Below are 16,507 nucleotides of genomic sequence, written 5' to 3'. Positions count from 1 at the left end.
AGAGACGTGCTACAAATTGGGTAACATCCATCCCGCCACGCCAACCCCTCCATCCCTCCACTCTAACCCCTCCATTCTACCCCCTCCATCCCTCCAGTCTTACCCCTCCATCCCTCCACTCTAAGCCCTCCATCCCTCCACTCTAACCCCTCCATCCCTCCACTCTAACCCCTCCATCCCTCCACTCTAACCCCTCCATCCCGCCACGCTAACCCCTCCAACCCTCCACTCTAACCCTTCCAACCCTCCACTCTAACCCCTCCACTCTAACCCTTCATCCCGCCATTCTAACCCCTCCATCCCTCCACTCTAACCCCTCCATCCCTCCACGCTAACCCCTCCATCCCTCCACTCTAACCCCTCCATCCCTCCACTCTAACCCCTCCATCCCTCCACTCTAACCCCTCCATCCCTCCACTCTAACCCCTCCATCCCTCCACTCTAACCCATCCACTCTAACCATCCCTCCATTCTAACCCCTCCATCCCTCCACTATAACTCCTCCATCCCTCCACTCTTACCCCTCCATCCCTCCACTCTTACCCCTCCATCCCTCCACTCTTACCCCTCCATCCCTCCACTCTTACCCCTCCATCCCTCCACTCTAACCCCTCCATCCCTCCACTCTAACCACTCCACTCTAACCCCTCCATCCCTCCACTCTAACCCCTCCATCCCTCCACTCTAACCCCTCCATCCCTCCACTCTAACCCCTCCATCCCTCCACTCTTACCCCTGCATCCCTCCACTCTAACCCCCCTATTTTTCAGCATCCCTCCACTCAAATCCCTCCATTCCTCCACTCTAACCCCTCAATCCCTCCACTCTAACCCTCCAACCCTCCACTCTAACCCCTCCAACCCTCCACTCTAACCCTCCAACCCTCCACTCTAACCCCTCCATTCTACCCCCTCCATCCCTCCAGTCTTACCCTCCATCCCTCCACTCTAACCCCCTATTTTTTCCTCATCCCTCCACTCTAATCCCTCCATCCCTCCACTCTAACCCCTCAATCCCTCCACTCTAACCCCTCCATCCCATTTACATTACATTTAAGTCATTTAGCAGACGCTCTTATCCAGAGCGACTTACAAATTGGTGCATTCACCTTATGACATCCAGTGGAGCAGCCACTTCACAATAGTGCATCTAAATCTTTTAAGGGGGGTGAGAAGGATTACTTTATCCTATCCTAGGTATTCCTCCACTCTAACCCTGCCAGTCTTACCACTCCATCCCTCCACTCTTACCCCTGCATCCCTCCACCCCTTCATCCCTCCACCTTACCCCTTCATCCCTCCACTCTTACCCCTTCATCCCTCCACTCTTACCCCTGCATCCCTCCACTCTAACCCCTCCATCCCTCCACTCTTACCCCTGCATCCCTCCACTCTAACCCCCTATTTTTTCAGCATCCCTCCACTCAAATCCCTCCATTCCTCCACTCTAACCCCTCAATCCCTCCACTCTAACCCTCCAACCCTCCACTCTAACCCCTCCAACCCTCCACTCTAACCCTCCAACCCCTCCATTCTACCCCCTCCATCCCTCCAGTCTTACCCCTCCATCCCTCCACTCTAACCCCCCTATTTTTTCCTCATACCTCCACTCTAATCCCTCCATCCCTCCACTCTAACCCCTCAATCCCTCCACTCTAACCCCTCCATCCCATTTACATTACATTTAAGTCATTTAGCAGACGCTCTTATCCAGAGCGACTTACAAATTGGTGCATTCACCTTATGACATCCAGTGGAGCAGCCACTTCACAATAGTGCATCTAAATCTTTTAAGGGGGGTGAGAAGGATTACTTTATCCTATCCTAGGTATTCCTCCACTCTAACCCTGCCAGTCTTACCACTCCATCCCTCCACTCTTACCCCTGCATCCCTCCACTCTTACCCCTTCATCCCTCCACTCTTACCCCTTCATCCCTCCACTCTTACCCCTTCATCCCTCCACTCTTACCCCTGCATCCCTCCACTCTTACCCCTGCATCCCTCCACTCTTACCCTCCAACCTCCACTCTAACCCCTCCAACCCTCCACTCTAACCCCTCCATCTCTCCACTCTAACCCCTCCGACCCTCCACTCTAACCCCTCCATCCCCTCCACTCTAACCCCTCCATCCCTCCACTCTAACCCCTCCATCCCTCCACTCTAACCCCTCCATCCCTCCATTCTACCCCTCCATCCCTCCAGTCTTACCCCTCCATCCCTCCACTCTTACCCCTGCATCCCTCCACTCTAACCCCCCTATTTTTCACCATCCCACCACTCTAACCCCTCCATCCCTCCAGTCTTACCTCACCATCCCTCCAGTCTTACCCCTGCCTCCCCCTCTTACCCCTGCATCCCTCCACTCTTACCCCTCCACTCTAACCGCTCCATCCCTCCACTCTAACCCCTCCATCCCTCCACTCCTCCAACCCCTCCATCCCTCCACTCTAACCCCTCCATCCCTCCAGTCTTAACCCTCCATCCCTCAACTCTTAACCCTGCATCCCTCCACTCTAACCCCTCCATCCCTCCACTCTAACCCCTCCATCCCTCCATTCTACCCCCTCCATCCCTCCAGTCTTACCCCTCCATCCCTCCACTTTTACCCCTCCATCCCTCCACTCTTACCCCTCCATCCCTCCACTCGAATCCCTCCACTCTAACCCCCCTATTTTCCCCATCCCTCCATCCCTCCACTCTATTCCCCCTCAATCCCTCCACTCTAACCCCTCCATCCCTCCACGCTAACTCCTCCATCCCTCCACGCTCCAACCCATCTCCATCCCACCACTATAACTCCTCCATCCCTCCACTCTTACCACTGCATCCCTCCACTCTAGCATCCCTCCACTCAAATCCCTCCATTCCTCCACTCTAACCCCTCAATCCCTCCACTCTAACCCCTCCAACCCTACACTCTAACCCCCAACCCTCAACCCTCCACTCTAACCCCTCCATTCTACCCCTCCATCCCTCCAGTCTTACCCTCCATCCCTCCATCCCTCGAACCCCTCCATCCCTCCACTCTAACCCCTATTTTTTCCCCATCCCTCCACTCTAATCCCTCCATCCCTCCACTCTAACCCCTCCATCCCTCCACTCTAACCCTCCAGTCTTACCACTCCATCCCTCCACTCTTACCCCTGCATCCCTCCACTCTTACCCCTGCATCCCTCCACTCTTACCCCTGCATCCCTCCACTCTTACCCCTGCATCCCTCCACTCTTACCCCTGCATCCCTCCACTCTTACCCCTCCATCCCCTCCACTCTAACCCTCCATCCCTCCACTCTAACCCCTCCAACCCTCCACTCTAACCCCTCCAACCCTCCACTCTAACCCCTCCACTCTAACCCCTCCATCCCTCCACTCTAACCCCTCCATTCTAACCCCTCCATCCCTCCACTCTAACCCCCACTCAACCCTCCACTCTAACCCCTCCATCCCTCCATTCTACCCCCTCCATCCCTCCAGTCTTACCACTCCATCCCTCCAGTCTTACCCCTCCATCCCTCCACTCTTACCCCTGCAGCCCTCCACTCTTACCCCTGCATCCCTCCACTCTAACCCCCTATTTTTTCACCATCCCTCCACTCTAACCCCTCCATCCCTCCACTCTAACCCCTCCATCCCTCCACTCTAATCCCCCACTCTAACCCCTCCATCCCTCCAGTCTTACCCCACCATCCCTCCAGTCTTACCCCTGCCTCCCCTCTTACGCCTGCATCCCTCCACTCTAACCCCTCCATCCCTCCACTCTAACCCCTCCATCCCTCCACTCTAACCCCTCCACTCTACCCCCTCCATCCCTCCAGTCTTACCCTCCATCCCTCAACTCTTAACCCTGCATCCCTCTCCCCTCCATCCCTCCATTCTACCCCTCCATCCCTCCAGTCTTACACCTCCATCCCTCCATCCCTCCATCCCTCCACTCTCCATCCCTCCACTCTTACCCCTCCATCCCTCCACTCTAACCCTCCATCCCTCCACTCTTACCCCCTGCATCCCTCCACTCTTACCCTCCATCCCTCCACGCTAACTCCTGCATCCCTCCACTCTAACCCCTGCATCCCTCCATAACCCCCTATTTTTCCCCATCCCTCCACTCTTACCCCTCTCTCCACTCTAACCCCTCCATCCCTCCACTCTTACCCCTGCATCCCTCCACTCTAACCCCTCCATCCCTCCACGCTAACTCCTCCATCCCTCCATTCTAACCCCTCCATCCCTCCAGTCCACTCTAACCCCTCCATCCCTCCACTCTAACCCCTCCATCCCTCCATCCCTCCACGCTAACTCCTCCATCCCTCCATTCTAACCCCTCCATCCCTCCACTCCATAACCCCTCCACGCTAACTCCTCCATCCCTCCATTCTAACCCCCTCCATCCCCATCCCTCCATTCTACCCCTCCATCCCTCCAGTCTTACCACTCCATCCCTCCAGTCTTACCACTCCATCCCTCCACGCTAACCCCTCCATCCCTCCACGCTAACCCCTCCATCCCTCCACGCTAACTCCTCCATCCCTCCACTCTAACCCCCTCCAACACTCCACTCTAACCCCTCCAACCCTCCACTCTAACCCCTCCAACCCTTCACTCTAACCCCTCCATCCCTCACTCTAACCCCTCCACCCTCCACTCTAACCCCACTCCATCCCTCCCTCTAACCCTCCACTCTAACCCCTCCATCCCTCCACTCTAACCCCTCCACCCCTCCACTCTAACCCCTCCATCCCTCCACGCTAACCCCTCCATGCTAACCCCTCCATCCCTCCACTCAAACCCCTCCACTCAAACCCCTCCAGTCTTAACCCTCCATCCCTCCAGTCTTACCCCTGCATCCCTCCACTCTTACCCCTGCATCCCTCCACTCTTACACCTCCACTCTAACCCCTCCATCCCTCCACTTTTACCCCTCCATCCCTCCACTCGAACCCCTCCATTTTTTAACCCCATCCTTCCACTCTAACCCCTCCAGCCCTCCACTCTAACCCCTCCATCCCTCCATCCCTCTAACCCCTCCAACCCTCCACTCTAACCCCTCCATCCTTCCACTCTAACCCCCTATTTTTTCCCCATCCTTCCACTCTAACCCCTCCAGCCCTCCACTCTAACCCCTCCATCCCTCCACTCTAACCCCTCCATCCCTCCACTCTAACCCCTCCATCCCTCCACTCTAACCCCTCCATCCCTCCACTCTACCCTCTCCACCCCTCCACTCTAACCCCTCCAACCCTCCACTCTAACCCCTCCAACCCTCCACTCTAACCCCTCCATCCCTCCACTCTAACCCCTCCATCCCTCCACTCTAACCCTCTCAACCCTCCACTCTAACCCCCACCAACCCTCCAACCCTCCACTAACCCCTCCAACCCTCCACTCTAACCCCTCCAACCCTCCACTCTAACCCCTCCAACCCTTCACTCTAACCCCTCCATCCCTCCACTCTTACCCCTGCATCCCTCCACTCTAACCCCTCCACCCCTCCACTCTAACCCCTCCATCCCTCCACTCTAACCCCTCCACTCTTACCCCTCCACTCTTACTCCTCCACCCCCACTCCCCTCCACTCTAACCCCTCCACTCTAACCCCTCCACTCTTACTCCTCCACCCTCCACTCTAACCCCTCCACTCTTACCCCTCCACTCTTACCCCTCCACTCTTACCCCTCCACCCCTCCACTCTAACCCCTCCACTCTAACCCCTCCATCCCTCCACTCTAACCCCTCCACTCTAACCCCTCCATCCCTCCACTCTAACCCCTCCACTCTAACTCCCACGATAACCCCTCCACCCTCCACTCCCCCTCCACTCTTACCCCTCCATCCTTCCACTCTAACCCCCCTATTTTTTCCCCATCTCTCCACTCTAACCCCTCCATCCCTCCACTCTAACCCCTCCATCCCTCCACTCCCCCTCCATTCTATCCCCTCCATCCCTCCACTCTACCCTCTCCACCCCTCCACGCTAACCCCTCCAACCCTCCACTCTAACCCCTCCAACCCTCCACTCTAACCCCTCCATCCCTCCACTCTAAACCCTCCACCCCTCCACACTAACTCCTCCATCCCTCCACACTAACTCCTCCATCCCTCCACTCTAACCCCTCCATCCCTCCACTCTAAACCCTCCACCCCTCCACACTAACTCCTCCATCCCTCCACACTAACTCCTCCATCCCTCCACTCTAACCCCTCCATCCATCCCCTCCAAAATAGAGTACTATTTTTTTTTACTGCAAGGAAATGTAACACATTTTCACTGCGGCCTTCCGTTAAAGACTGAATGCGGCCCCAGGGCCAAAATGAGTTTGACACCCCAGATCTAATGCCCGTAAGACAAGTGGTGGATATCTTTCTATCCATATCATTCAATCAATTATGGAGCTTTTGGAATATAGTTAATTCCAATATAAACTAAAACTGATATTCTCAGGAGTAACGAACAAATCCTTCCTGCCCAAATCCATGTTCGTGCTGATGAACTAGCAGCTTTACAGTGACACCGGCCTGATTCTAGAACAGCGGGGGTCAAACGTCAACCCCTACCATATTCTATAAGCCTGTATCTACAAAGCTGGATATACTATTGTCTTGGAGGATGAGAAAAAGACCACCGCACCTTCGAGCCACCCAGAGTAATTAATAACGAGGCAGCCTCTCATTGGGCGCCTGGAGACAGACGAGCGAGCGGCACAACAGAGTTTTAATTAACAGCCCTGTTTCCATGGAGAATCCATGGCCCTTTCATGTCCAGATTCTCCGGGACACACCGTGCTTACGGTCTGGAGAGGGATGGTGGCCATCTTGAAATGCAAACATATTTGTCATGGAGAAGGGCCAAATTCAATTATGCCAGTTTAATGTGGTTGTGGAGTGGCTTTGGTAGAAGCTCAAGGACTTAATATGATGAGTTCACTTAGTCACGGTCACAAACATAACATGTAGATATAACCAGGAAAAAACACACACGCGTTACTGAATAAAACGGAAGTCACTCATACAAACTAACAGGCATACAAAGAGACATATCACGACGTGTAATAAAAATCACAGAATGTTCGATGAAAGCAGGATGGGCTGCAGTAACCAACGATTATTCGGATAATATGCTCTCCAGTCTGGTCTCTGAGGCCTCACCTCAAACTTCTGTCTGAGCTCCTCGTTCCCGTCATCCTCCTCTGAGATGGGCACGTTGTAGAACTCACCCTCCTCTTGGTTCAACATCTTGTACCTGAGAGAGAGAGAGAAAGAGAGAAGAAAAAGAGAGAGCGAAAGAGAGCATTCATATTTCAATTATGATTGTTGACAAAAACAACATTATGGATGTGAATCCAAGCCCACGGACTTTCTGAGACCCAAAGTAACAGAATCTTTCTAAGAGCCAGCATAAAAACATCTCAACAGCCTATAAAACCCAGAAAGAGATGTTATACCCGGAGACAAAAAGCTAGGTATGGAGCGGCCATTAGTTGACGTCTCTGCATTCCCTCCCTCCCTCCCTGCATCACTTCAACCCTCTGTCCCTCTCTAACCTCCGGATTCCTACCCACTTGGCCCAGACACATAGTTCATTACAAAGCAATAGTCCCTCTGGCTCCAGTGCATTGGGGCCAGAATGATCCGTGTGTTGGCGGCGCTCATAAAACACATCCCTATTTATGACCCACAGACATCAGATGGCACCTCAAAGGGCACTGAGCTGTGGAGATAAAGTTCACTGTAGCTGTTGTGATTAATGATCGGTTGGCACCAGACTGAGATATAAGGGACCACAACGCCAAGAGGCTCTGTGATGATGACCAACAATGACATGGAAATGCAGGTAAGTTGAGAAGAAGGGACTTACATCCGAAAGATCATCTTGATTTATCACTGCACTTTTCAAATAGAAATCGCTATAAAACAAATATCAGATTACAGCTGCGATTGCTTCAAACGGATAAACCAGGATAAATTAAATCCGTGTTCATTAAGATCCCTTCTTCGCTATTAACTTAATGACTGCTACTCTTCCGGCAGTCAACAAAAACACAACACAAAAAAAAGTTGACAAACGCAATGCTCTCTGTAATTATTGGGACAGTGAAGCAGTGTTCCGTCTTTTGGCTCTATACTACAAAAGTCTGGATTTGAAATTAAAACAATGATGATGAAGTCAAAGTGCAGACTGTCAGCTTTCATTTGTGGGTATCGTCATCGATATCGAATGAACCGTTTAGAAATTACAGCACTTTTTGTACATAGTGCATCCGTTTTAGGGGAGCAAAAGTATTGGGACAAATTCTGAATGAATCGTCAATAATGATGAGTGAGAACGTTACATAAATATTATACCCCCAAGACACGCTAACCTCTCATCATTACAATAGCTGCGGAGGTGAGCATCTTTTGGGGGGGGTATGGTATTTGTGCGTCTATCACTTTCTCAGTCATCATTGTTCACGATACATTTAGGATTATCTGTCATCGTGGTAGTATCCACATTTGTGTAGAAGTGGTTAGAAACATGTTATATGCGTATTTACAATAAAAGTGATCCGAAATGACACAATACAATGTTTACAAATTCATTTCTATTGGGCACAAAATAATCTGAAACATGACCAAACCAAACAGCAAATGCATCTAAAACAAGCTTGATGTAGTCATTGCATGCTATGAATATGGGAACATACACTTAACTTTTTTACTACTTTAATACACATACAGTTGAAGTCGGAAGTTCACATACACCTTAGCCAAGTACATTTAAACTCAGGTTTCACAACTCCTGACATTTAATCCTAGTCAAAATGCAATGTCTTCACGGTTAGTTAAGATCACCACCTTATTTTAAGAATGAGAAATGTCAGAATAATAGTAGAGATAATGATTTATTTCAGCTTTTATTTCTTTCATCACATTCCCAGTGGGTCAGAAGTTTACATACACTCAATTAGTATTTGGTAGCATTGCCTTTAAATTGTTTAACTTGGGTCAAAAGTTTCGGTTAGCCTTCTACAAGCTTCCCACAATAAGTTGGGTGAATTTAGGTCCATTCCTCCTGACAGAGCTGGTGTAACTGAGTCAGGTTTGTAGGCCTCCTTGCTCGCACACGCCTTTTCAGTTCTACCCACAAATTTTCTATAGAATTGAGGTCAGGGCTTTGTGATGGACACTCCAATTCCTTGACTTTGTTGTCCTTAAGCCATTTTCCACAACTTTGGAAGGATGCTTGGGGTCATTGTACATTTGGAAGATCCATTTGCGACCAAGCTTTAACTGATGGCTTGAGATGTTTCTTCAATATATCCACGTAATTTTCCTCCCTCATGATGCCATCAATTTTGTGAAGTGCACCAGTCCCTCCTGCAGCAAAGCACCCCTAAAAGATGATGCTGCCACCCCCGTGCTTCATGGTTGGGATGGTGTTTTTTGGCTTGCAAACCTCCCCTTTTTCCTCCAAACATAACGATGGCAAATTATGGCCAAACAGACCAGAGGACATTCTACAAAAAGTACCATCTTTGTCCCCATCTGCAGTTACAAACCGTAGTCTGGCTTTTTTATGGCGGTTTTGGAGCAGTGGCTTCTTCCTTGCTGAGCGGCCTTTTACGTTATGTCGATATAGGACTCGTTTCACTGTGGCTATAGATACTTTGTACCTGTTTCCTCCAGCATCTTCACAAGGTCCTATGCTGCTGTTCTGAGATTGATTTGCACTTTCGCACCAAAGTACGCTCATCTCTAGGAGACAGAACACGTCTCCTTCCTGAGCGGTATGACGGCTGCATCGTCCCATGGTGTTTATACTTGTGTACTATTGTTTGTACAGATAAACGTGGTACCTTCAGGTGTTTGAAAATTGCTCCCAAGGATGAACCAGACTTGTGTAGGTCTACAATTCTTTTTCTGAGGTTTTGGCTGATTTCTTTTGATTTTCCCATGATGTTAAGCAAAGAGGCACTGAGTTTGAAGGTAGGCCTTGAAATACATCCACAGGTACACTTCCAATTGACTGAAATTATGTCAATTAGCCTATCAGAAGCTTCTAAAGCCATGACATTTTCTGGAATTTTCCAAGCTATTTAAAGGCACAGTCAACTTAGTGTATGTACACTTCTGACCCACTGGAGTTGTGATACAGTGACTTAATCTGTCTGTAAACTATTGTTGGAAAAATGACTTGTGTCATGCACAAAGTATATGTCCTAACTGACTTGCCAAAACTATAGTTTGTTAATTAACAAGACATTTGTGGAGTGGTTGAAAAACAAGTTTTAATGACTCCAACCTAAGTGTATGTTAACTTCCGACTTCAACTGTAAGTGAATTTGTCCCGATACTTTTGCTCCCCTAAAATGGAGGTATAAAAAGTGCTGTAATTTCTAAACGGTTCATCCGGTATGGATGAAAATCCCTTTAAATTAAAGCTGACAGTCTGCACTTTAACCTCATAGTCATTGGTTGATTAAATCCAAAGTTCTGAAGTAAAGAGCCAAAAGAAGAAATAAAGCTTCACTGTCCCAATAATTATGGCAGGTACTACATATTCCCTAACAGATAGAGGAACACTGCATTGGAATGTCATCTAATGTTATACTTACCAACCACACACAGGAGATTTGATCAGCTCTGACACGCCGAAGGACAGGGAGCCCATGAAGTCATTCCTGGTAGTCCGGTCCCAGTCCCACACCTCCACAGACAGCCTGCGGTCCTTATCTGTAGCCTTCAGCTTGCTGGAATAACACACAGACATATGTACAGTGTTAATGATAATGACTACATTACCCATAATACACAAACGTGAAAGGGGCCTAACATTGTGTCCAGGGGTACACCTCAACTCACAATGTAAAAGACTCATTCCAGGTGGGATTGAGGTTGGCGAGGATGGTCTTGGTCTTCTTCTTGGTCTCATTCTTGGGATCTGGGATGAGCTTGAGCTTGACGTAAGGATCAGACGAGCCGTTGGGGTCCATGGGGATCAGATTTCGACCTTCGCCCACTGATGGAGAAACAACACAGAGGGAAAAGGTTGATTTTGAACTAATACAGGTGACATAATTTCTTGTACAGTGGTATACTTTGAGAGGAGTTAGTGTGTTCTTTAAAGTTGCCTTGTAACAGCATGATGGATTTAATAATGGAATAATAATGGAGATATTTTATAAAAAATAACCCATATGTAGACAGCATAGAAACCTGCTAGAGATGGTTATACAGTATGTATATTGTTGTTACTATTTCAGTAGTACCAGCCACCCCGTCTCCCTCCTTGTGGTCCTGTGTTTAGCCATGTTCAGCAAACTGTGCACAGACACCAGGGACATTAGCACCCCATTAGCACTCTGGCTCCCAGAGCCATGGAACACAGCCAACCACTTTACATTATGCAGGAAATCGCCACGGAGACCGAGCCACTGAACGCCTGCCTGGCCAGGCAAGCCCTTAAGCCCAGGAGACCCGGAGACAGCTTCTCATGTGGTCCTGTCAATCAAATGCTGGCCCTGACATAAGGGCTTGTTGATAATAATGCTAGATTGACCTTTGACCCAGAACGAGAGCAGATAAGCTACTAGAGTAAAACTGCATAATGGATGCCATTTTGTCTCGCTGTGTTGATAGGGTAGGGTAATAGACTAGTCTTTATTATCTCAGATGGGCAAATCATTTTGCAGCACATAGTAAAACCACAATGAACACATGACAATAAATACACACAAAAACTATATACAGAGGTTTACATACACCTTAGCCATGTACATTTAAACTCAGTTTTCACAATTCCTGACATTTAATCCTAGTAAAAATTCCCTGTCAGTTAGGATCACCACTTCATTTTAAGAATGTGAAATGTCAGAATAATAGTAGAGAGAATTATTTATTTCAGCTTTTATTTCTTTCATCACATTCCCAGTGGGTCAGAAGTTTACATACACTCAATTAGTATTTGGTAGCATTGCCTTTAAATTGTTTAACTTGGGTCAAAAGTTTCGGTTAGCCTTCTACAAGCTTCCCACAATAAGTTGGGTGAATTTAGGTCCATTCCTCCTGACAGAGCTGGTGTAACTGAGTCAGGTTTGTAGGCCTCCTTGCTCGCACACGCCTTTTCAGTTCTACCCACAAATTTTCTATAGAATTGAGGTCAGGGCTTTGTGATGGACACTCCAATTCCTTGACTTTGTTGTCCTTAAGCCATTTTCCACAACTTTGGAAGGATGCTTGGGGTCATTGTCCATTTGGAAGACCCATTTCCGACCAAGCTTTAACATCCTGACCGATGTCTTGAGATGTTGCTTCAATATATCCACATAATTTCCCCTCCTCATGATGCCATCTATTTTGTGAAGTGCACCAGTCCCTCTTGCAGCAAAGCACCCCCACAACATGATGCTTCCATTGCTCCCAAGGATGAACCAGACACAGGTACACCTCCAATTGACTCAAATTATGTCAGTTAGACTATCAGAAGCTTATAAAGCCATGACATCATATTCTGGAATTTTCCAAGCTGTTTAAAGGCACAGTCAACTTAGTGTATGTAAACGTCTGACCCACTGGAATTGTGATACAGTGAATTATAAGTGAAATAATCTGTCTGTAAACAATTGTTAGTAAAATGACTTGTGTCATGCACAAAGTAGATGTCATAACCAACTAGCCAACACTATAGTTTGTTAACAAGATATTTGTGGAGTTGTTGAAAAAACAACTGTATACAGCATTGTGTACACAGGAAGTAGACCTCGTACCAGGCATGAATAGTCAGTCCATACCTAACAGTAGAGAACTACAGCTTATTGAGAAAGCTGACATGAAGGAGAGTTTTGACCTGTTAGTTCTACACTTAGAGAGCCTGTATCTGCGCTTTGAGGGAAGCAACATAATTTCAGCAAACAGAGGATGCTGGGAGTCCCACAACTAATAAATATGAATAGAAACGAAGTTTCTATAGTAATTTATATTAAGCTATAGCAGTTATATTACCTAAATGCATTTTCAACTAAGTCATTATATTTCCCTCACAACACCAAACGTATTGAAAATTAAACCATAACCTACGAGCCACTGATATATACATAATATATATATACACATTCTATATACATAACAAAGGGGCTACATTTTTGCCTGGGATTGTCATATGAGAGTGAATTAAGTTACGAGACAATTCGATAAGCCTTGTGCAAATAAGCGTTAAACTTGCTTCCGTCTGTCCCTCCCGCTTGCACCTGTGCTAGGAGATTCGTCTCGTTTGGATAGCGGGTGATGCAGAATGCTGTCAGAGGTGAGAGATGGCTGGAGGGGGAGGACACCTCATTGGGAGAGACAGGGGATCGTACCAAATGTCTCCCTATGCTTTACATCGTGCACGACTTTAGACCAGAGACATTCAGGGGGTAGGTTTGCCATTTGGGACTTAAAGCAGAAGCTATTCTTCCTTTGGTCCAAACAGGATTAAAACAATTACATCTGAGCCGCAGCCTACATCATAAATAAAACAATTACATCCGAGCCGCAGCCTACATCATAAATAAAACAATTACATCCGAGCCGCAGCCTACATCATAAATAAAACAATTACATCCGAGCCGCAGCCTACATCATAAATAAAACAATTACATCAGAGCAGCAGCCTACACCATAAATAAAAAAAAAACATTATTACATCCCACCGCTGCCACCAAATGTCATCCCTGGCAGGACAATGCATATATGAGGAGACGGATAACCACAAGCAGACAAACATATTAGCAACCAGGCTAACTCGGACCTAGCCTGCTAACGGAACTAGGCTGGAAATGGGGGATAATGTGTTGAAGCTAGGACGCGTCTCAAAATGGCACCTTATTCCCAAATACCGTGAACTACTTTCAACCAGAGCCCTATAGTCCCTGGTCAAAAGCAGTGCACTATATAGGGAATAGGATCCCATTAGAGACAGCCATAGAGTCATTCTAGCCTACACTTGGCTAGGTAAGGAACCTGATCCTCACCTCGAAAGCATGCGCTGTGTCATTTTAGCATCACTCTTTGTCATGCAATACTGACAGCAGGTGAACTATGAAGATAGTGATGTGTCTTGATATCTGCTTCTAAAGTGTATAATGTGTGTCCTGGGATTGAACTCATTCACCTGCAAAACCTAATGAGAATACATGTGAACCGCAGTTTTGTAAATACCAATAAATGATTGCATCCCCGTACACACATACTGTGTGAACATTCAATGTACAGATATATTCAATAGGCTTATGTTTATATTATAGTTTAATTGCTATAAATACAACACACAACACATCAGTATAGGTCTAAGGTAAAATCCTCCAAATGTACAGGTGACCAATGACCATACCTTTTTCAACACACTCTCTCTTAACGGACGCGACTTTAACTGTCCCAATACAAAAGGTTAGGTTTTGAATATTTTAAAAACGGTTCCAAATAAAAGTGTAGGCAAAGCGCTAGTAGCCAAGTGACCTTTGAATAATGGCCTTAGGTTTTGACAGCGTGGGCGGGGAGACAGCAGCATGATACTACCTGACTGGACTCTGGCGTGTGGACAACGTGAGTGTGTGTGTGAGCGTGCTTGTGTGTAGAACTTAACTCCAGCAAAAAAAGTGATTTAACTGCTGGTGTATAAACCCCCTTTGTCACGCGTGCCCAGACAATAATATTGTTAACTCATATTTGAGCAAACCCTCCGTGTTCTCTTTAAAAAGGAACCTCCATTTCCATTAGCAGCCAGTAGGAGGAACCCTTGATTCTCCAACAGAACGTCTTGTCTGTCTGTCTGCGCTGCGTGCATCTGACTCTGCTATCATAACAGTTGTACAACATGCTACCTACCACCTGACGAGCGGCACACAATACACGTAGACTTATCTGGATGGAATTACAGTTGTTATTGTATAATCTACAGTACTGAATTGTAATATACAGTAACGGTCAAAAGTTTTACAACACCTACTCATTCAAGGGTTTTTATTTTGACTATTTTCTACATTGTAGAATAATAGTGAAGACATCAAAACTATGAAATAACACATATGGAATCACGTAGTAACCAAACACAAGCGATAAACAAATCAAAATATTTTTTATATTTGAGATTCTTCAAATTGACACCCTTTGCCTTGATGACAGCTTTGCACACTCTTGGCATTCTCTCAACCAGCTTCACCAGGAATGCTTTTCCAACAGTCTTGAAGGAGTTCCCACATATGCTGAGAACTTGTTGGCTGCTTTTCCTTCACTCTGCGGTCCGACTCATCCCAAACCATCTCAATTGAGGTCGGGGGATTGTGGAGGCCAGGTCATCTGATGCAGCACTCCATCACTCTCCTTCTTGGTAAAATAGCCCTTACACAGCCTGGAGGTGTGTTGGATCATTGTCCTGTTGAAAAACAAATGAGTCTCACTAAGCGCAAACCAGATGGGATGGCGTATCGCTGCAGAATGCTGTGCCAACCGTGCTGTTTAAGTGTGCCTTGAATTCTAAATAAATCACAGACCGTGTCACCAGCAAAGCACCCTGACACCATCACACCTCCTCCTCCATGCTTAACGTAGAAAATACACACGCAGACATCATCAGTTCACCCACACCCCGTCTCACAAAGACATGGCGGTTGGAACCAAAGATCTCCAATTTGGTCCAGACCAGAGAACACATTTCCACCGGTCTAATGTCCATTGCTCGTGTTTCTTGGCCCAAGCAAGTCTTTTCTTCTTATTGGTGTCCTTTAGTAGTGGTTTCTTTGCAGCAATTTGACCATGAAGGCCTGATTCACACGGCCTCCTCTGAACAGTTGATGTCGAGATGTGTCTGAACTTGAACTCTGAAGCATTCATTTGGGCTGCAATTTCTGAGGCTGGTAACTCTCATGAACGTATCCTCTGCAGCAGAGGTAACTCATTCCTGTGGCGGTCCTCATGAGAGCCAGTTTCATCACAGCACTTGATGGTTTGTGCGACTGCACTTAAAGGAACGTTCAAAGTTCTTGACATTTTCCATATTGACTGACCTTCATCTCTTAAAGTAATGATGGGCTGTCATTTCTCATTTGAGCTGTTCTTGCCATAATATGGACTTGATCATTTACCAAATAGGACTATCTCCTGTTTACCCACCCTACCTTGTCACAACACAACTGATTGGCTCAAATGCATTAAGAAGGCACACCTGTTCATTTAAATGCATTCCAGGTGACTACCTCATGAAGCTGGTTGAGATAATGCAGAGAGTGTGCAAAGCTGTCAAAGGCAAAAGGTGGCTATTTGAAGAATATCAAATATCAAATATAATTTTGTGTTCACTATTATTAAACAATGTAGGAAATAGTAAAAATAAAGAAAAAGCTTTGAATGAGTATGTGCTTTGAATGAGTACGTGCTTTGAATGAGTACGTGTTGTAAAACTTTGGACCGGCAGTGTATGTGCATATAAAGCCTTATTTTAGTGGACTGACACATTGGTTGTGCATCACACGACTCCGACAATTTTATCTCCTAC

At 47.2% G+C, this 16,507-nt stretch overlaps 1 protein-coding gene across 4 annotated transcripts in view; it reads right to left on the bottom strand.

Annotated features, from left to right (window-relative positions):
- Positions 1-16,507, bottom strand: part of LOC115103872 (protein kinase C alpha type-like) — a 226,402-nt gene that overhangs the window by 52,807 nt on the left and 157,088 nt on the right. For all 4 annotated transcript variants that reach the window (XM_029624890.2, XM_029624891.2, XM_065006299.1 and 1 more), the window contains 3 exons: positions 10,840-10,996; positions 10,593-10,727; positions 7,144-7,237 (listed from right to left, as the gene is read on the bottom strand). In XM_029624890.2, coding sequence (XP_029480750.1) covers positions 7,144-7,237; positions 10,593-10,727; positions 10,840-10,996 — 386 coding nt within the window. The remainder of the gene's footprint in view (positions 1-7,143; positions 7,238-10,592; positions 10,728-10,839; positions 10,997-16,507) is intronic.

Source organism: Oncorhynchus nerka, linkage group LG21 (genome assembly GCF_034236695.1).
Source record: "Oncorhynchus nerka isolate Pitt River linkage group LG21, Oner_Uvic_2.0, whole genome shotgun sequence".
Taxonomy (NCBI): Eukaryota; Metazoa; Chordata; class Actinopteri; order Salmoniformes; family Salmonidae; genus Oncorhynchus; species Oncorhynchus nerka.
The sequence above is the reverse complement of the archived record's forward strand: the minus strand, read 5'-3'. Positions and strand labels throughout refer to the sequence as shown.